The 22,144-nt window shown below is 42.7% G+C and overlaps 1 protein-coding gene across 2 annotated transcripts in view; it reads left to right on the forward strand.

The window, feature by feature from the left end:
* The first annotated feature begins 8,705 nt into the window (after positions 1 to 8,705).
* Positions 8,706 to 22,144, forward strand: part of LHFPL1 (LHFPL tetraspan subfamily member 1) — a 70,820-nt gene continuing 57,381 nt past the window's right edge. The window contains exons 1-2 of one of the 2 annotated variants that reach the window (XM_036303946.1): positions 8,706 to 8,870; positions 21,335 to 21,730. In XM_036303946.1, coding sequence (XP_036159839.1) covers positions 21,349 to 21,730 — 382 coding nt within the window. In that variant the 5' untranslated portion in view covers positions 8,706 to 8,870; positions 21,335 to 21,348. Of the gene's footprint in view, positions 8,871 to 21,085; positions 21,731 to 22,144 lie in introns of both variants that reach the window. The other variant, XM_036303945.1, reaches the window with a different exon arrangement.

Raw genomic sequence — 22,144 nt, forward strand, 5'->3', positions numbered from 1 at the left:
CATCATTTAACTTTTCTAAGTATCAGTTTCTTGCCCTGAAAATGGGGGTAATGTCTACTTCATAAAGATCAACTTTATTATTCAAATTTAAGGGACAATTACTCAGAAAAAGGCAAGTCCTGCTTGCAAAGATTAGGAATGCTTGCCCACAATTCCCAGCAAATATCCATGACAATAATTTCATAGACTAGTCTTCTATTTAGAATCCCTGATATGCCTATGATGTTCCCAGGAACCAGCATTACATCTCAGAAAGAGATAGAACAAAGTTTGTGGCTGTCAGTTGAATTTTCTCACAGCTGCTATGAAAACATGGTATATACTGCAGGTCACTAGGCAAATGCCCAAATGCTAGTATGCTCTGGGGAGGTATTATCCCAGTAGCCACATGCTTACCTAGAGAACAATGCTCAGTTTCATAGAATAGGGCCTTTCTTATTGTGTGGTCCTTGTTTCTTGCAGCTGTTGCTTCATGGGATTTTGTGGGCAAATAGTCTGGTTCATAGTGCTGTCTCCACTGGCCAGCCACTAGCCCTATCAGATTACCCTTGTGGAAAATTCTGTTGTATATTTCCTGAGCTCTACATTTCATTTCCTGAGCATTTTTGCTTATCCTATCACCCTTTTCCTTCAGCCTTTAACCAATACTAAAATGGCAGGAGACACACACATTGTTTCATCTCTTTTAATGCCCTTCTGTTGTGTGGTTTACCCAGGTCTTTTTGAGTAGCCTGGCTGGCTACACCATTGGGAAAAGCCCCAAAGTGTAGTAATGCTGTAATAACCAACTGGATACCTATAAACCAGTCTTTGTGAGTGAAATCCCCAAATTGACAAAGCTCTGTGACTTGCTTTAGGAAGCAGATGCAAGAATAATAAGCATTTGTTGGTTCTGGAATGCCATTTCTCTTGTTTCATTGTAACGCATATACCCTAGTTAGATTATTCTCTGGAAAATGAATCCGGGTGGTTTAGAAAATCAGTTGTGCTACCAGTGACCATGCCTCCACATGGTTTGGCCAACTGTGAAGATGGGAGCGCTAGGGCTAGAAAGGCTTAAAAAATACTGATGGCTTTCCCGGCCTGCAAGGCTCAGTGTTTGAGCTTCGACCTATGAACCAGGAGGTAATGGTTCAATTCCCGGTTGGGGCACATGTCCGGGTAGGGGTCTTGATCCCTGCTATGGGGTGTGCATGAGGCAACCAATCAATGATTCTCTCTCATCATTGATGTTTCTATCTCTCTCTCCTTCTCCCTTCCTTTCTGAAACAAATAAACAAGCAAACAAAGCCACTGATGGCTTTTTGATGAGAGAACTGGGATGAGGAAGTATAACAGGAAATACTGTTGATAGATTTAGGAGGAGACCATTTGTTCTTTCAGGTATCTGGAGCATCATTTAGGACCCTATAGGAAAACAGAATCTTAGTCAAACCTTGATCAACAGGAGTATGAGAGAGTGGACCTACTATTCCTAGGCAAATCAATCTCATAATTAGTTCAGCATCAGGGTACCTTGAATGCAGGGGCTAAAATGGAAATGAAAAATGGAATTTGAAAGTTGTAGATGCAAGATGATCGCTGAGAGAAGAAGAAAGCTTTGAGAAAGATCTGACACCTGAAAATGCCATTATAAATTTCTTATTTTACAAGAAGACAGTTTTCAAATGTGAATCAGATAATGTTTTAAACCAGGTAATAGCTTCCCATTGGTCTGTGATAGGCCAGACCAGAAAGCATGGTCAAGGGTCAAAGAATCGTGAAGATAATGACTCATCCTAGGTCAAGGAAGCCTAATTAATAAAGTTTACTAACCTCAGGCCTAAGTAGCAAATCTCAGCTTACTACTAACAAATCTGTTAAAAATAGTACCTCAAAAATCCTGAGACAAAAATAGGATTTGATGGCTGTTTTTTCCTGTAGCTATTCCTGTTTTTATAGAAGTGTGTCTGAAGTTGTGTGGTCTTTTAAAAATTTTTTATCTTTATTGTTGAAAGTATTACATATGTTCTCCCCTCCCCATTGACCCCATCCACCACACCCCCAACCCCAGGCCTTCACCACACTATTGTCTGTGTGGATGGGTCAAGCATATATGCATATATAAGTTGTTTAGTTAATCTCTCCTCACCCACCCACCCACCCCTGCCTTCCCTCTGAGTTTTGTCAGTCTGTTCCATGCTTCAATGTCTCTGGATCTATTTTGTTCTAGTGATGTGCTAGAACTGGCTTGTACCAGCTCATAAGAGTGTGTATATATATACATATATCTTCCCAACTTCACTTTCATTGAGTTCAAGTTGGTAGCTTGAAATTGGCCATTGGTGGAGTATTTATAGCATGGGAATCAACAAATGCCACAAGCAGCACTTTCTTGCTCACCCAAAACCAGTTATTAAATATTTATCAGCACACCACATTGAAGGTTAACACTATCAGTTCATCCCTCTGAGGTCAATAAGGAAACTCAACAAAAGAATTGTCAGTTCTGCTTTTTATAAAAAAGAAATATCAGTTTAATTTCTAGGTTTTTGATCTCAAACTGAAACTATAGTATAGGCAAGGTGTACCTTCCCTATGCAACCTGCATGGGTGATAGGTCATGGAGTCTATGTGGTTTTACATTTCTAAGCATTTATTTGCAAACTTTCCAAATTTCAAGGGCAATGGGACTCTAGAAATGATTTAAGAAATAAATGACTCCCTCTTCTAAGACTAGAGCAGAACATACACCCACAGTAATAAGAAATTGTATTTATTTTTTTTAATTTTTATTGTTGAAAATATTGTATAGGCCTTCATAGGTCTTCCTTTCCCCCCCATTAACCTCTTCCAGCCTGTTCCCATTCCCCCCGCCCCCCGCCCCGCCCACCATGCCCGGGCCTTCACCACTCCATTGTCTGTGTCCATGGGTTATGCATATATGCATAAAAGTTCATTGGTTGATCTCTTCCCACCCACCCTCCCCTGCCTTCCCTCTGTGAAATTGTATTTAAAAAAACAAAACAGCAACAACAAAAACAAAAGACCCAAGTAGCCCCCAAAGAAGAAGCAGCTCTGACAAAAGAGAAATAACTTAAAGTCTATGCTAACAAGATGGGGTTTGTGTTGGAGGTGATAAAAAATGTTCTTGAATTAGATATTGGTGGTGGGTTGCACAAATTTGTGAATATATGCAAAACAGACCACAATGTTCTATATTTTAAAAAGGTGTACATATGGTATGTGATTTATATCTTAGTAAAGTTTTCAGTAAAAAACTTAGGGTATACAAGAGAACAACATAAACACAGGCTTAAAGGAGAGTTAGCAGAGAAATACATTTTCATAGGTTTACCAAATATTTGGCTTATTTTAATTGATAGTGCATTACCTTTACAGATTCTAAAGAATGGTGAGGGTTGACTGGCACATTAACAAAGCTGAAATCAAGCAGTGTTTATTCTTATTTCACTCCCCTCTTATTTTTCAAACCATTTCTTGTAACAATTAACATAATGTCTCTACTACACTCTATTGGTGTGGGTCTAAACCAGTGGTCAGCTTTATTTTTTTCTGTAGAAAGCCAGATAGTAAATATTTTAGACTTCATGGCTCATAAGATCTTTGCCACAACTACTCAACTCTACAGTTGTAGCATGAAAACAGCCATAGATGATACGCAAATTAATAAATTGTTGCTTTGTGCCAATAAAACTACAAAAATAGGCAGCCTATTGGAGTTGCTGCATACCTAATCCCTTGTCTAGACTGTGAAATGTAGTGGGAACGTTGATTTTTTTTACTGTGTTTTTATTGTTGACACTATTACAGATGTTCCCCATTTTCTCCCTTTTTTCCCCCCTCCCCCCAGCCCCCCCCTCCCCCCTGGCCATCACCACACTGTTGTCTGTGTTTTGCTACTATCTTCTTATTTTTTAAATTTAATTTTGTGTTCACTGTGGGAGAGGATAAATGATTACTGTTTTAAGCTCTTAAATTAGGGGTAATTTGTTACACAACCAGCATCACATTTTTAAAAATGACATGAACAGGTTGACTAGATCCCAGGTTCCTGTCCTAAACACCTGAAGTGATTATTTTTTATTGTTGACTGTATTACAAATGTCCCCCATTCCTCCCCTTTGCCCTCTTCCACCCGGCCCCTGTCCCCCCTCCCCTGGCCTTCACCACACTATTGTCTGTGTCCATGGGCTATGCATATATGTTCTGTGGCTAATCCCTTCACTCTTTCTTTCCTCCAATCTCCTCCATGCCCCTCCCCTCTGAGGCCTGTCGGTTTTTCCCCTGTATCCATGCCTCTGGTTCTCTTTTGTTTGTCAGTTTGGCAGTTTATTTTGTTCATTAGATTCCACATATGAGTGAGAGCATGTGATACTTGTCTTTCTCTGACTGGCTTATTTTGCCTAGTATAATACTCTCCAGTTCCCCCCATGCTGTCTGAGAGGGTAAGGGAGACATCTTTTTTGCAGCCACATAGTATTCCATGGTTAAATGTACTACATCTTTTTTAGCCATTTGTCTACTGATGGGCACTTGGGCTATTTCCAGATCTTGGCTACTATAAATGACTCTGCTATGAACATAGGGGTGCATACATTCTTTCTGATTGGTGTTTCAGGATTCTAAGGATGTATTCCCAGAAGTGGGATCACTGGGTCATTTGCTTGGGAAATTCTATTGTATAGACCAGTGTTTTGTGAATTAAGGGTGGGGGTGGGCATATGTATCAGAATCACCTGTCACAATATCTTGTCTTTGCAGGATCTCTTATTCAAGGCGGATCAAAGACAGAAATGTGGTATTCCCTAGGTCCATGACCAATACCCATTTAAGCAATATTATAAATATTATATATTATCTCATTAATTCCTTACATAAATTACAAGAAGTGTTCGGTTCTCAATCTTTCCCACATGTTCTTTTGTATGCAGGACTGAAGAGTATTTTTATGTGGAAAAAAAAAAAGAGCCACAAGATGCAAGCAATTTTTTTTCTGAATGTTCATCCATTATATTAAAAACAGAAAACAAAACTTTACCCAATAAATTTTATGATTATTTAGTATGCATTTAAGTTTCCATATTATTCAACTTAAGGTAACTGGAGGCATATAGCATAGAGGATAAAAAATGGCAAGTAAAATTTAGCTTTTCTTAGATCTGCAAATAGTAATCAGTTTCTCAAATGATAAGGGCAGCCACTAAGCAAAGGACAATATTTACTTTTGCATAAAGTGGAAGCAACTATTTTCTTATGTCAAAAAATTTAGCCATATTTCACACACAGTTATTATGCATATGTTAATATTGACTTATTTTTTTTAATTAAATCTTTATGGTTCAGATTATTACAGTTGCTCCTTTTTTCCCCCCCAATAGCTCCCCTCCACCTGGTTCCCACCCCACCCTCTGCCCTTACCGCCCCCACTGTCCTCATCCATAGGTGTACAATTTTTGTCCATTCACTTCCCGCACCCCTCACGCCACTCCCTTTCTATGCCCCTGATTCTATTATATTCACCAGTTTATTCTGTTCATCAGATTTTTTATTCACTTGATTTTTAGATTCACTTGTTGATAGATATGTATTTGTTGTTCATAATTTTTATTTTTACTTTTTTCTTCTTCTTCCTCTTCTTAAAGGACACCTTTCAGCGTTTCATATAATACTGATTTGGTGATGATGAACTCCTTTAGCTTTTTCTTATCTGTGAAGCTCTTTACCTGACCTTCAATTCTGAATGATAGCTTTGCTGGGTAAAGTAATCTTGGTTGTAGGTTCTCGCTATTCATCACTTTGAATATTTCTTGCCACTCCCTTCTGGCCTGCATAGTTTCTATTGAGAAATCAGCTGACAATCTTATGGGTACTTCCTTGTAGGTAACTGACTGTTTTTCTCTTGCTGCTTTTAAGATTCTCTCTTTGTCTTTTGCCCTTGGCATTTTAATTATGATGTGTCTTGGTGTGGTCCTCTTTGGATTCCTTTTGTTTGGGGTTCTCTGTGCTTCCTGGACTTGTAAGTCTATTTCTTTCACCATGTAGGGGAAGTTTTCTGTCACTATTTCTTCAAATAGGTTTTCAACATCTTGCTCTCTCTCTTCTTTGGGCACCCCCATAATTCGGATGTTGGTACGTTTGAAGTTGTCCCAGAGGCTCCTTACAATATCTTCATTCTTTTTGTTTTTCTGGTTGGGTGTTTTTTGCTTCTTCATATTTCAAATCTTTGACTTGATTCTTGCAATCCTCTAGTCTGCTGTTGGATCTCTGTATATTATTCTTTATTTCAGTCAGTGTATGCTTAATTTCTAGTTGGACCTTTTTCATATCCTCAAGGGTCTCACTAGATTTATTGAGGATCTCCCTAAATTTATTGGCAGTTTCTAGAAAATTCTTGAAAAACCTTATAACCGTAGTTTTGAACTCTTTATACAGTAGTTTGTTTTCCTCCATTTCTGTCATTTGTGACCTGTTTCTTTGTCTCTGCATTTTGGCTGCTTCCTTGTGTTCATAGAGTGGCTTTCTGTGCCAAGTGTCCTATAGGGCCCAGTGGCTCAGCCTCCCCAATTACCTGAGGTGGACAGTCTTGGTGCACCCCTTTGTGGGCTTTGTGCAAAGTCTTGTTGTAGTTAAGCCTTAATTCTTGTAGGTATCACTGGGAGGACGTGACCTCCAGGCCAATTAGCTGTGAGAATCAGCTGTGTCTATGGTGGGAGAACTTCTGTGTTAGAGACACCCTTATGGGGCAAGACTTGCTTTAATGGGGCTTTGGTGCTCACTGAGTCTGCCCCCTGAGTGTGTCCCTTATGGATCTGAGGAGTTGTAATCTGGATGGTCCCACTCTGACCACTGGGTACACTGGCTCTTGGATCTCTAAGGAGGTGCTAATTTAGCCTCTGCCTGAGGTTACCCAGCAGGAGTTATGGAGAGATCTGCAGATTCCTCTTCTTTGTTTGGGGTTTGGAGGTGCCCAGATGAGGCCCAGCTGTGAAGCAATGCATGCTGCTGTGGGGCTTTGGGCCTTCTTTTGGATGTTCTGGGTCTTTCTGACCCAGCTGCAGTTTGTTAGGTAATTTTAGATTGCAAAAGGCCAGGCCATTCATATGCAAAAGCTCTGCACACAGCTTGGGTGGGGCGGGGTCTCACGGAATCAACAGGGTGGAGCAAACAGCTATGGCTGATCCTCAGCCCTGCCCTAAGAGGCCCCAGGTCTCAGAGTCTCGCGGTAGTCGCTGCAAACACCTCTGAGAGAAAGCCGCCCTAGAGTTCTGCCCGATGCCAAACAGAGCAGTTTCTCCCATTATGAGTCTGGGTCCCCAGAGACTTGCCTGTAACTGGAGTTCATAGCAGTCAGGAGCTTTTGTCTCCCTCCTGATTGAAAAAGACAACCTTGTCCTTAATTGCCAGCCCTTTCCGTGTGCACCTCCATACCTCTGCACTTTACATCTGCACCTCCTCTGAGTCTCAGTGTGCTTTTCTCTTTCCTTCTAGTTGTAGAATTTCCACTCAGCCAGCCTTCCTGTGGTTCTGGGTGATGTCCGTTTTGTCTTTTAGTTGTATTTTTGAAGTGGTTGTGCAAGGCAGCAATTTCAGCTATTTACCTATGCCACAATCTTGGTTTCCTCTAATATTGACTTATTTTTATTGAGAGAGGGTTTGGCATTTCTCTTTACATAGCCCTATATCTGAAGCAGTGATTCTTAAGGGTACACCAACTGAGAAATTATAAAGTTATCTCAGGAGATTACACTGTCAAAAGTCTGACATTCCACTTAAGGAGTCCTCTCTCACTCCCCCCAAAAAACTGTTTTAAGTTAACCTAGTTGCCCTTCATCCTTCCAACTCATTTTGTTATGCAAAGTTATCTGTTCACAAGGTATCCAGGAAATGAGACACATATGCAAACGAACAAACAAACAAACGAACAAACAAACAAAATGCACCTGATTCCCCCCCCCACACACACACACACACGAATACTAGTATAAGGTAGAAAGTGATAAGTTTCCCAAAATAAATATGGAGTGTCAGAGACATTCATAGGTGGGAGAGATGAAATTACGTTGGAGCAGAGTGTCAGGCAAGCTTCATTAATCTTTAGACCTCTCAGCTCCTTTCCCAAGCACTAAAGCAGTTATTGATGTTTTGGGATAAGTTAGACACTGCCTTTTGGCAGTACTGCTATTTTTTAAAAAATGTATTATTAAGCCTTCTCAGTGTGTGATTTTTGGTTTCTTAAATGTGAACTTGTTACATTTTGGAGCCATAAATTTCTCTGTTGGAGTGCCTTACCCATTAGACAGTGGAAATTATTTTGGGAAAAGAGGTTATTCTGTTTTACTCAGTTCAGGCACGTGTTTTCTGAGTCTTTTCCATGCACATATATCTGCTACCCAATATGTATAGTGGAGATAGTTTAGGGCTTTGGGGGAAAGTTAGCGAGAACCACTATTCCTCAGCAGGCATTCGGGCAGCAGATGCAGAAGTGAGACAGTTATGTGGACACTCCTGTACACACGGGCGCGCGCGCACACACACACACACACACACACACACACACACACACACACGTACACACACACAGCTGACTTGGCAGCTGTGAGCATGGGGGTGGGGGGACTTATTGCCTGTTAAGCCAAATCAAGCGCCTGCATGTCTCAGGCTGGATTGAAGCCTCCAGCGTGTTTGGAGTTAATTCCCATTAGGTTGGACTCCGCCCCTCTCTCCCAAAGGTAAAGCAGGGTTTTCAGGCAACCCTGCAAAGAGCAGCTGGGATTCCCATCCCCTTCTGACAAGCTGTAAGGAGAAGTTGTTTCTCAGATCTGAGTTTGAAGAGAGGAAACAAGTCAATCAGCCTTTGTGGCCAGAAGGTAAATTTGCAGCTTGGGCCAAATGCAATTGAAACAGCTGGATAAAAACTGCTTTGCTCTCCCCTTGCTCAGCCTCCTCCTCCCCTTCCTTTCCCAGGCTTCCCGTCCTTTCATCTCACAGCTCAGAGAAGCTGTTTCTTCCCAAAGGCAGCCTGGTACATTTTTGCTTCCACGTAGTTTGTTGTTTGCACAGAGGCTAAACGGAATCAGGGCTGGGTTCCTATTTCATACTGACGTGGTTTGAGGACCTAAGGGTTAAATGCTAGTTGGTTTCCCCAGAAGAATTGGTAACTTGAGGAGAGGAAGTGCATGTCTCTGGGAGTGGACAGAGGGATTTTGTTCTGACTTGTCTGTGGAAGTAAAAGCGGATCTGGTTTGCTGATGTGCTGGGGTTGATCTCTTAGACTTGCCTAAACTGGGGCTATGAGACTGAAATGGGGTAATGGCGTTAAACTGAAATGCAGATGTTGAAATCAGTTGAGGCTAGAAATAAAAGAATGCATTCACTCAGTAAATATTTGTGAGTTCTTAACTATGTGCCAAGCATGATGACTTCCAGAAAACCTGAGATAGTTTAACTATAAATCCGTTCTTGAAAGAACACTGGGCCAAGTGTTTCCATTTTGTGGTGAAAAACTGAAAGCAGAACGAAGACTAGGAGTGAGGAGAAATTACTTAGAGTGTTTGGGGAAACAGAGGGGGAGGGGAGTGATGTTCTACTTCTTAGATGACCTCAAGTCTTCTCTGATACTTATGGGAAATGGAGTATTCTCTGGTAGGGGGAGAATTGACAGCTATCCTAGTGTTAGGTTGACCACAGATATTACTTCACTCTAACTTTACATTCTATTATCTCATTTTATAGAGGAAATTGAACCTCAGAGGTTTTAAGTGATCCTCTCAAGTTCATAGAACCTATAAGGGACAGACCTCAAGACTCTACCAGATCTGATTCCAAACTCTTGGCTCTTTTCCACTAAAACAGTATTTCTCAATCATTAGTTCCCATCAGAATCGATTGAGGATTAAAAAAATGCAAATCCCATAAGTTCTAATTTAGTGAATATGAGAAGGAATGTAATACTCTGCATTTTGAATAAGCATTCAAAGTGATTCTGGTGCAGAGGGTCTAGAGCCCCATTCTGAGAAACAGTCAATATGCCATGCTGCCTCTCATGTCTGCTGAAGTGGTCAGAGAAGCATTTAGCTCACCTTCTTCCTACACTGTCCAGGTTCACTGAATGGAGGTGGTTAACTGTGATGGCATTTTATTCCCAGTTGAGGCCATGGTTAGAGGGACTACTGGGCCAACAATAGCAGAGCTGGGGCTAGAGCTTAAACAAGTGAGTAGATGGTTTACCAGTTAGCTCATTGCTGATAGTGCTTAACAATGTCTTGCCAAAGTAGGCCTGCAGGAATAGTTTCTAACTTGTATAGGGTATGACACCCCTAGCCAATCAATTAAGCACTGAAGATAGTGGTACCTGTCAATCCAGAGTAATAACTACGAAGATCTCCAATTGACACCCTACTTTCCAAAGCAGAAGCTCAATGAACAGCATTTTTTTTTCATGGAAGGGAGAAGGTCATATGAAATTTAGAGACATCATTCTAATCCCTACTTTTCTAACCTCAGACTCTAGAGCAAGAGAATAGCTCAGGGCCTGATATGGAGGATCTTATTTAAAAAAAATATTTTTGTTGTGTTTAGAGAGGAAGGGAGAGGGAGAGAGAGATAGAAACATCAGTGATGAGAGAGAATCATTGATTGGCTACCTCCTGCACACCCACCACTGGGGAGCCAGCCAGAAACCCAGGCATGTGCCCTGACCAGGAATCAAACCATAACCTCCTGGTTCATAGGTTGACGCTCAACCACTGAGCCATGCTGGCCAAGCTGAAGGTTTTTTTTTTTTTCTGTGTTTTTTTAAAGTAAAATTGTCAAATGCTTTCATTAAATTTTGTGTGTGTTTTTCTTTATTTATTAAGGTATTATATATGTGTCTTTATCCCCTCATTACCCCCCACCCCCCACTCTGCCCTCACCCCCCTGTTGTCTGTGTCCATTGGTTAGACTTATATGCATGCATACAAGTCCTTTAGTTGAACTCTCCCTCTTACCCCCACCCTCCCCTACCTTCCCTTTAAGGTTTGATGGTCTGATTGATGCTTCTCTGGATCTGGATCTGTTTTTGTTCATCAGTTTATGTTGTTTATTGTATTCCATAAATGAGTGAGATCATGTCATATTTATCTTTCTCTGACTGGCTTATTTCACTTAGCATAATGCTCTCCAGTTCTATCCATGCTGTTGCAAATGGTAAGAATTGCTTCTTTTTTCTGAAGCGTAGTATTCCATTGTTGTTATGGACTCTTCATCTCTGCATGGCCAACTTGATTGTTTGCAATTGACCTTCTAGGTTGTCAATGACTCGATGGTCCTCTCTCTCTATTTACTCTCTCACTTCTTGTCTTCTAATGCCTTAACTGCTTGTGATCATCCCCACCTCAGGATGAAAATATGAAAATAAATAAATAAACAAGTCCAACACAGTTAGTTTTGCTAGTCTTTATACCCTAGGAAAAAATGAAAAAGAAGGAGAAAGCTTAGAAAGAGGATAGCAAGTATGAAAGCTGAGGAATTTGAAAGATAAGGCTTAAATTAAAAGTGAGGTCTTCTTAAGCAGAGAATAGTAGAATAGTGGTTTCCAGGGGTTTGGTGGAGGGGAAAATGAGGAATTGTTGCTCAATGGGTGCAAAGTTTTAGTTAGGCCATTGAATAAATTTTAGAGATCTTCTGTTCAACTTTGTGTCTATAGTTAATAATACAGTGTTGTGTACTTTAAAATAATTTAAGAGGATAGATCTTATGTTAAGTGCTCTTAATACACACACACACACACACACACACACAGGACTTTTTGAAAGTTATGAATATGTTTAGAGCCTTAATTGTGTTCATGGTTTTATAGATATAGGCATATGTCTAAACTCATTGAGATGTATATTTTAAATATGTACATATTTTTCATATAGCAATTATACCCCAAAAAAGCTTGAAAAAAGTGAAGTGTTCTTCAAGTTGTGGATATACAAATTGGAAATAAAGCCTTTGGTGTAGCTACATCATGATATGATTTCAGGCATAGCAGAACCTGAGGCAACTCTCTTTGTGAAGATACACAGAGAAGGAGAAACTTCCAAGGGACTCTGGTGGCAGTAAGTGAAGGGAGAAATTATTGGGAAGTAGAAATAGATCCCGTTTGAGGTTGTGTCTGAAACAGGCTACTTATATACCCAACTTGACACAAGGAGGCACATTGGGCAAAGACATTTTTCTGGAACAGGACTCTATTTGTGCACTGGAAACGTATGCCTGTTTATCTTGCTCATTTCCTAGGGAAGTCTCAACACTGAGTATTTGTAACAGGGTTGGCACGTAGGCAATGCATACTATCTGGGGGCGTGAGTAGAAAGGCCTGTTCATATTTCTTTGCCAAAATCAGTGACAACAAAGCAGCTCCTTGCAGACCAGTCTGAACCAGCAGTCTTACAGCCATGTTTTCCTCAGCAGCTGCATATCAGAGACTCCCTTTCTGACCACTTCATGTTCTGGTCATTAATTTGCTGGCTGTTTTGCCTGGGCCCTTGGTAAGGTATTGCTTTCTTTAACTCAGAAGTTGTATGGCAAGCTCAAGTGGGAACAAAAGGATTTTTAGTCTTCTGTGGGGACTGGGGAGGAGGCTAGGTAGAGGAATGATTTGGTTCGTTTTTTTTCTCCACCAAGAAAAATATAAGAGCAATGCCTCCAGTTTTACTGATGCTAAATAAGTGCCCACAGTGAGTAGGTACACACAAGAGTGCAGAGGTAAGAACAAATGATTAAAGACTGGGCAATGAGTCACCGCAGGGAGAGCTAGAATACTCACTTTTGGGGAAAAGTGCCAACAGTAAGCTACAGCAATCATAGTTGATGAAGGGCTCTCATCTGGAGGACAGTGGCCAACCTGTTCTCCATTCCCTCTGAGGACCTGACCAAAGGAATTGTCATAAATTTCAGCAGAAAATGTTTAAAATGAGACATAAATAATTCTTGACAGCGAGAATTGTTAAGCTTCTGAGAAAAAAAATGTAGTCTTTTTCTTTAGAGTTCTTTAAAAGCAACCATTTGACATAAACAGGTTAGGTGGGTTTCCTGACTCATAGTTTGAAGTGATCTCTACCCATGATCTGTGTTAGAATAACTACCATATCTCCAAAGTAGTGAACAGTAGTCTTTAGTAAGAATAGTAAATTCAGAACAGATTTTGTGCTTTCACCCTGGTTGTTACAACTTTCTGGCCACTCTCACTGCTTCTCATATAACCACTCTCAGAAACAGGCATGTAAGCCATTTAGGTGATGAACAAACTAATATATGAGGGGCCATATAACACCAAAGAAAGAGGGTCAATAACAAATCTATTAATACCTTGTTACTGGGCCAATTAGTATAACCACATTGTGAATTCTTGATTTCTGAAATCCAGTGTAGCTAGACATTCTAGGACATGGAAACAAAGCTATTGCATATATGAAATATACAAGAAGAATCCTATCTAATAAAAGAGAAACATGCAAATTGACCATAACCCCGACACCCTTCCCATTGGCTAATCGGCAGGATATATGCAAATTAACTGCCAACCAAGATGGCGGCCGGCAGCCAGGCAGCTGAAGTGAATAGGAGGCTTGCTTGCTCCAGTGACGGAGGAAGCCAAGGTTCCCTGCCTGCCGCTGCCAGCCTCTGAGCTGCAACTCTAAGAAACATTGTTGCAAATATAGAAGCTAAACATTCCCCAGAAACCTGCTTTCAGCCAGCCGGGCTTCAGCCAGCAGGATTGCAACAGTGTTACAATTATAGAACAAATGCAGATACCTGCTTTCAGCAGCTGAGGCCTCAGAGCTGCAGCTGGGTCTCACAGATAAAGCCGGCTCTCAGCTCCAGTGACAGCCATAGAAGGTAAATAAATCCCAGAATAAAAAAAGAAAAAGAAAAAAAGGAGAGGTTGGGAGCCTCAGTTGCCTGCCAGCCTGAAAACAGCCCTCAGCCCCTCACCCAGACTGGCCAGGCACCCCAGTGGGGACCCCCACCCTGAAACAACAAGATGGCGGCTAATTTGCATACTGAAGGCAGGCAGTAGTGGGCAAGGCTGTCTGCGGTCCGGGACCGGATCTGTGACCCTGCTGGGTGGGGAGCAGTGCTTGAGGCTGTCCACGGTCTGGGACCTGGATCCATGACCTGGTGGGTGGGGGCAGTGCTTGAGGCTGTCCACGGTCCGGACCCGGATCCGTGACCTGGCAGGCGGGGGGCACCACGGGAGGCTGTCCGTTGTCCCGAACCTGGATCTGTGACTCTGCCAGGTGGGGGGCAGTGCTTGAGGCTGTCCGTGGTCCAGACCCGGATCCATGTCCTGGTGGGTGGGGGGCAGCACTTGAGGCTGTCTGCGGTCCCGGGACCCGGATCTGTGACCCTGCCGGCCGGGGGGCAGTGCTTGAGGCTGTCAATGGGACCAAGACACAGATCTGTGACCCTGCCGGGTGGGGGGCAGTGCTTGAGGCTGTCCACGGGACCAAGACACGGATCTGTGACCCTGCCGGGTGGGGGGCAGTGCTTGAGGCTGTCCACGGGACCAAGACATGGATCTGTGAGCCTGCTGGGCGCGGGGCAGCGCTTGAGACTGTCCGCAGTCCTGGGACCCGGATCCGTGACCCTTCCTGGCGGGGCGGCAGCTCGCACAGGGGTGGATAGGCCGGGGTTGGGCAGGGCAGGATGCCTGGCTTCCGCCCAGCCCCAGTCACTCTGGGCAGGTGAGCAGCGCAGAGAGCCTCTGGACAGGGGAGGCAGGCCGGTGGAGGGCGGCCTGTACTCCCCACATGGCAGTGGTGACAGCTGTGAGTGTGCCAAGCAGAGCCTGCAGGCTGAGCTGAAGTAGCGCCTGCAGGCCATCAGCGCCCAGGAATGGCTGCGCAAGATCCACCTCCTGGCCCAGAAGGTGCAGGATCGCAGGGACAGCCACTGTGGCAGGCCAGACTGACGTCCTCCTGGCCGCACTACGGGGGTTTGCGGATCTGCAAAGCCAGAGGCCTCCAGTGTGCACATCCCCCTGGCATGCAAATATCCCTCAGCACACTGTCACCCTCCTGTGCCTGCAACAGTTGCAAACCAAGGCGTGCACAAGTTCTCCCCGCCTCTCCACTGCACTTCCATCAACCCGGCATGCCTAACACCCCCACAGGATGTACACACATCCCCTCTGATGCGCTCATGTCCTTTGGAGAGTGTCTGGGTGTTCTGGGTGCTGAGGGTGGGCGTCTGTGAGATGACAGTGAGAGGGCGGAGTGGTGATGCCCTGTTCCCACGGAGGCCAGTGCAGCTACGAGATCACCTCTGGGGGGTTAATGCAGGTGCTGAAGCAGGAGCAGGTGCAGACAGACACACCTGGTAGGCACGGGCGGCCCTCGCTGAGGTGCCTTCGGTCAGCGTTCAAGATCAAGAACCCAGAGGCGGAGAGGAATTCCATCCTCTCAGTGAAACAGTGGGATAGTCGGGCGACTGTAGAGGAGGAATGTGCACTTTGGGTGCCAGCACCCATGAGCGAAGGCTGCCCTGACTGAGCCTCGCTTGCTTGGGGCCTAGTGCACTCCTGCCGGGCAGCGGGTGACAGGACGTGCTTTTCCGAATTAATGAGAGAAAAGGTTGATTCTCCTGCTGCCCACAAAGGTGGAAAGTGAAGTGGGGAGACATGTGGGGAGTGAGCGAGGTTCCCTGTCTTGGGGCTCCAAATCTGCTGTTGGTTTCTTTTACCACTGACTAGAGATATACAGGGTGTCCCCCCAAAATGTATACACACTTTGAATACCTACTAATTCCAATGGTTTTAAGCATAAGAAAGAAACAACAATGGAGCTGTTATCTGTTAAAAGTGTGGGCACAAACAGGTAGTTGGACATTCCCTGAGGGGTCTCAGATTGGAGAGGGTGAAGGCCAGACTGAGGAGCCCCTTTCCTCCCCCCACCCCCATACCCCAGTGCACGAATTTTGTGCACCGGGCTACTAGTAAAGATATAAAGAAGCATATATGCCCTAATCAGTTTGGCTCAGTGGATAGAGCGCCAGCCTGCGGACTGAAGGGTCCCGGGTTCGATTCCAGTCAAGGGCATGTACCTTGGTTGCGGGCACATCCCCAGTAGGGGGTGTGCAGGAGGCAGCTGATCGATGTTTCTCTACCATCGATGTTTCTAACTCTCTATCCCTCTCCCTTCCTCTCTGTAAAAAATCAATAAAATATATTAAAAAAAAAAGAAGCATATAATTATTTGTGATTTTTTAAATTATTTTTTTGGTTAATCCTCTCCTGGGATATTTTCCCCATTGATTTTTAGAGAGAGTGGTAAGGAGGGTGGAAGGGAGATAGAGAGAGACAGAGAAACACTGATGTGAGAGAGACAGATCAATTGGTTGCCTCCCCCATGCACCCCAACTGGGGCCTGAGATAGAATCTGCAACCCAGTACATGCTCCTGACTGGGAATCAAACCTGAGACCCTTCAGTGCATAGGCCAAGGCTCTAGCCACTGAGCAACACCAGCCAGGATGATTTTTATTTATGTGAGAGCAAAGACTTAGCTAGTTCCTGTGAATAAACTTGGCTTGCTTTGGAGGGACAAAGGGAAGTTACTCCATTGCAGATTATGCAGAAACTAAAAGCATTTACTTGAATGCACTTTTCTATCTGACACAGGTATCAATGAGCATGCACAGACTCCACACAGCCCGTTGCTTCTCTATCCAGCCATAGAAGAAGCTGGGCTGGGGCTTATTTTGTGTTCAGAAAACACTGAGCCATTGGATCTCTGAGATCTCTTTCTTGACTGCATAAGGTCAAGTCTATGATTCACAAAGGTTTACATTCAAAATATATAGGCTTTATCCCTCCATTGTTTAATTCTGTGATCACTTTTAACTCTTACTAGTATTGCTTGTATCCTGCAGAGAGAACATTGGCAAATCAAGTGTGACAGTGATTTTCAACGTGCTATCCCTGGGCGGTGCTGGTTCACCACCCCTCTAGTCCTAGAGGGACATCCAAGTTTGGGACATTCCTAGTTTTATCACTGAAAGTCCCATATCCCAGGAAACTCCTTAGTCCCAGGCAAACTGGAATGGTTGGTCATCCTAGTCCTAAATGAAATAAGGACAATGAGTTTTTCCTAATGTTGAACATACTTAATTTAAATTTTGAGAGCCAATAAGTTTTTCTAAAACTAAATATATTTAATTTAAACTGAATTTTGTGATCCTGCCTTCCCAAATCTTGGTTTAAAATACCATTTAAAAAATAAACTTATGGTGACAGTGGTTGGTAGTGTTCTAATATTTTTATTAAAGTATTTTGATATACAATATGATATTAGTTTCAGGTGTACAACATAGTGACTCTACATTTATATGTCTTATAAAGTAATCACCACAATATGTCTAGTAACCATCTGTCACTGTACACACTTATTGTGATATTATTGACTATATTAACTATGCTGTACATTGCATCCTCATGACTTATTTTATAACTGAAATTTGTACTTCTTATTTCCATTCACCTATTTCACCCATCTTCCCACCCCCACTCATGTGGCAACCATCGCTTTTTTCTCTATATCTATGAGTCTGGTTCTGTCTTGGTTTGCTTTTTCATTTTTCAAGTACATAAAGGGTGTCCCAAAATTCACACAAGAAGTAATTTTGATAGAAAACACAGGTTTATAATTAAAAATTGTAAATTTTTTATTGATTCATAAAGTATACAGTATAGGGTTATGTATGGAATAGGATATCGGGTAAATGGCCTCCATGGCTTTGCTGGGACATACGCAAATGGATTATGGAACAACAACAAGTGAATGCTGATTTTTCAAACAAAATCATCTTCAGCGATGAGGCTCATTTTCATCTTGATGGCTTGATTAATCGACAAAATTGTCTCATTTGGGGTTCAGAAAATCCATGAGTGATTGTTGAGAAACAACTGCATCCACAACGTGTCACTGTTTGGTGTGGATTTTGGGCTGGAGGCATCATCGGACCATTCTTCTTTGAAAATGCAGCTGCTGAAGCAATAACAGTTAATGGTGCTTGCTATCATGACATGATAATCCATTTACCTGATATGCTATTCCATACATAACCTTATACCAGTGATGGTGAACCTTTTGAGCTCGGTGTGTCAGCATTTTGAAAAACCCTAACTTAACTCTGGTGCTGTGTCACATATAGAAATTTTTTGATATTTGCAACCATAGTAAAACAAAGACTTATATTTTTGATATTTATTTTACATATTTAAATGCCATTTAACAAAGAAAAATCAACCAAAAAAATGAGTTCACATGTCACCTCTGAGACGCGTGTCAGAGGTTCGCCATCACTGCCCTATACTGTATACTTTATGAATCAATTAAAAAATGTACAATTTTTAATTATAAACCTGTGTTTTCTATCAAAATTATTTCTTGCGTGAATTTTGGGACACCCTTTATAAGTAAAATCATATAGTATTTGTCTTTCTCTGTCTGACTTACTTCACTTAGCATAATACCCTCAAGGTCTGTGCATGTTGTTGCAAATGGCAAGATTTCCTTCTTTTTTTTACTGCTGAATAATATTTCATTGTATATATGTGTGTGTGTGTGCATCTTCTTTATACCATAAAGTATCAATAGTATTGTAGTCTTTTAAACAGCTTGATTTGTCACAGATGACATAAGCTTATGTCAGAACCCCTCCTTTTATTTCTAGTATAGTATAAGTACTACTCACTGATATAGTTCCTTTCTCTTCCTTGAGTTCTCTGCCCTTCTATTGGTTGTCATACTGGGACTTTTGGTCTTCAGGTGATGACAGTCATGGAGGACATACGTGGTTAGTTCTGACTACAATTTCTGAGCTTGAAACAACTTATGTTCTTGTTCTGTTGCTTTATACACTGCTTAGAGAGAGTGGCCTTCCTATTTCTTACCATCTCTGTCTTCCCCTCTAATTTTTTCCCACCCTTAAGCATTTTTTTTTCTTGACATTCTGTATGAGAGATCATAGAAGCGTTTAATTGTAATACTTTTGGGGTCATGAGAGAGAATATGGAGGAAGGTTTCTTAGCTTTCTGATCCTCAATTTGATCATTTGTAAATTGGGGTTAATACCTTTCTTACCAACCTAAGGAGATTGTTGGACAGAGCGAATGAAATAATGGACTTGGAAGGGACTGTGATGATGCAGCCGCAGATGTTTATCAGCTTGTTTCCTCTCATTCTCTGGCCTGGGCTTTTTCACCAGGAAGTGAGTCCACAGCAGAGGGCTGCTTGCATTTTTCATAATCTTACCAACTCTACTATAACAAGCAGAGGCATGACCTCATTGTGGCCAAGCATACTTGCTTTCTAGCAGTAATTACTCATAACGAGTTTCACTTCTCCTCCTGTTGACTTTCCATCCCTCATCACATCTTTCTCTCATTCCCTGTGTCCCCCCTCCCCCATTCTCAGGCACAAAGCCTTATTCCCAGGGGCCCAGCTCAGGGCACTTTCTTCCCAAGCCCTAACATTCCAAACTAAGCACCTGCAATTTATGATCTCTGTTCCCTTGCAGCACAAAACACATAGCACACAACACACATGTATCAGGAGAGGAATTGCAGTGGAGTGAAAATAGAACATTATACTAAGACTCAAATAACTGGGCTGTGGTCTGGCCTGTGTATCTCACTAGCCCTTTACCCTTGGGTAAATCACTTCCTTTCTGTGATTCCATCTGTAAGTGATGGGGGTGTGTGTGTGTGTGTAGAAAAGTACTGGCCCAGAAATTTGCAGATCAGGTTTCTTATTCTGGCGTTATTGCTTGCCTACTTACTCTGTGACCTGGGAGAAATCATTTCCCCCTTTACTGGGCCATAATCCTTCATATGTAAAACAAGAAGGTTGAATTAGGTGATTCATTAAGGTCCCAGCCAAACTGGAAATTGGATGCTTTTATGAAATGAGTTTCATTAAATAAACATTACTTGGAGTGCCTACTCTGTGTCAGGCACTATATGATGGTAGTTGAAATTATGACTGGGAACAGTCCTGAGACCCTGAGTACAATTGCTGCTTGCTCCTCACTGTCACAGATTGGACCCGTAGGCCAGTTCCTATACTTTTCTTGCCTTGGGTCTTCCACCCTTGAACCCCTCTTCCACCACCTCTAACTTTAACCAGTAATGATGAAACATGGAGGAACTTCTGAAACATACTCCACCATTTACCTGATGGAGACATTCACAGTGCTGTCATCAAGATCTAGTGTGGTCTCTGGCTGCCCTAATTGAGAAACAGGCCAGTAAGCAATGACAGATTAATGGAATTGGGAGGAAAGTGGTTGATGTTTGACAGATGGGTCTGTGAAAGCCATTTGTGAGCTGGGCTGAGGAGATTAGATCTAAAAAGACTCTTAGCACCTTGGATCTGAGATAAGTTGTTCCAAAGACACCTTGAAAGGTCCCTGTAACTACATCTTCTTGCTGCAGGGCAGGGGACACCTGATAAAAGATGAGAAGCTTCCTTGGTTATATTAAGGAAAGGAAGAGGTAGCTTTTCTTATAATCAGTCTAGAGTTAAACAGCCCTCAATGGTTAGAAAGTTGCCTCACATTTTGATTTTGGGACAAAATGACTGAATGGTATTACTCAGTGATAAGCATAGAGTGTGTGATTAGGCATCCTTTATTTTATTCTACCCATTTCAACCTGGCTGATGCATCCTTGTGAAAAGCCAACATAATCGCACTATTGGACATTCTACCTAGATCAAGTGGACACATCCTGCAACTCCATGGTGAGCTTTTCTTCCCTCTTCTCCCTTGTATTAAGAGCAGGCTCTGTGAGTTGTTTTCCTTCGTCCTTCTCTCACTAAAAACAACTTGGTTTCTGACCCTCTTGAGATATCACCGCCTTTCAGGCTTCCAAGCCAGAAAGGTCATTCAACTGGAAGCTGGAGTCTCTTGGGGAAGCCTGGGTTTCATTTAGGCTCCCCTCTGGCCACTCGTTTCATGCTGGATGTCAAGAGCTAAAAGATGTCAGATCAGGCTGCATTTGAATTGGCAGAAAAGTCACTAATTCAGTTCTATGTCTTTTTTCATTGTAGCCTAGAGACCACAGAACTCTAAATCAGGTGGAAGGAAGGAATGATGGAAAAAGTGCTGGAAAGCAGAAGCCCATAAGGACCCAAATGGTCCTCGAGAGAATAATTTTATCCAAAAGCAAGAGCCAAGTGACACATAAATGAGCCATAGGACTGGCCAGCCAGATGAAAAATAGACTGATGGAGCCTACATGATAACTTTCTGTATTTGATTCTGTGACCCAAAACTAACTCATCTCCCCATACCCGCAGAGAAACCTGGGACCATGAGGAGCAGCCTGACACTGGTGGGGACCCTCTGGGCCTTCCTGTCCCTTGTTACCGCTATGGCCAGTTCTACCAGTTACTTCCTGCCATACTGGCTCTTTGGATCCCAGCTGGGGAAGCCAGTGTCATTCAGCACATTCCGGAGGTGCAACTACCCTGTGCGGGGAGAGGGGCACAGTCTGATCATGGTGGAAGAATGTGGGCGCTATGCCAGCTTCAGTGCCATCCCAAGCCTTGCCTGGCAGATGTGCACAGTGGTGACAGGTGTTGGCTGTGCTCTCCTGCTCCTGGTGGCCATGACTGCAGTCCTGGGCTGCTGCATGGAGGAGCTTATCTCCAGAATGATGGGACGTTGCATGGGAGCAGCACAGTTCGTGGGAGGTAAGACAGTGTTGCTGGGATTGGGTAGGTTGGGGGGTCATTGTGGGGGCAGGGAGAAAAGGGAATGAAAAATGTTACCTCCTCTATTTCCATCTCTAAAGCTACAAAAAAGGAATCATTTAAAATACTCTAGGACCCTCTAAAGCAGTGGTTCTCAACCTTCTTAATGCCGTGACCCTTTAATACAGTTCCTCATGTTGTCGTGACCCCCAATTTCATTGTTACAAACTGAACATAATTAAAGCATAGTGATTAATCACAAAAACAATATGTAATTATATATGTGTTTTCCAATGGTCTTAGGCGACCCCTGTGAAAGGGTCGTTCGACCCCCAAAGGGGCCACGACCCACAGGTTGAGAACTGCTGCTCTAAAGTGTAATCTACTAGTACATGAGGGTTTTATTCACAGTGA

Source organism: Myotis myotis, unplaced genomic scaffold (assembly GCF_014108235.1).
Source record: "Myotis myotis isolate mMyoMyo1 unplaced genomic scaffold, mMyoMyo1.p scaffold_m19_p_4, whole genome shotgun sequence".
NCBI classification, from domain to species: Eukaryota; Metazoa; Chordata; class Mammalia; order Chiroptera; family Vespertilionidae; genus Myotis; species Myotis myotis.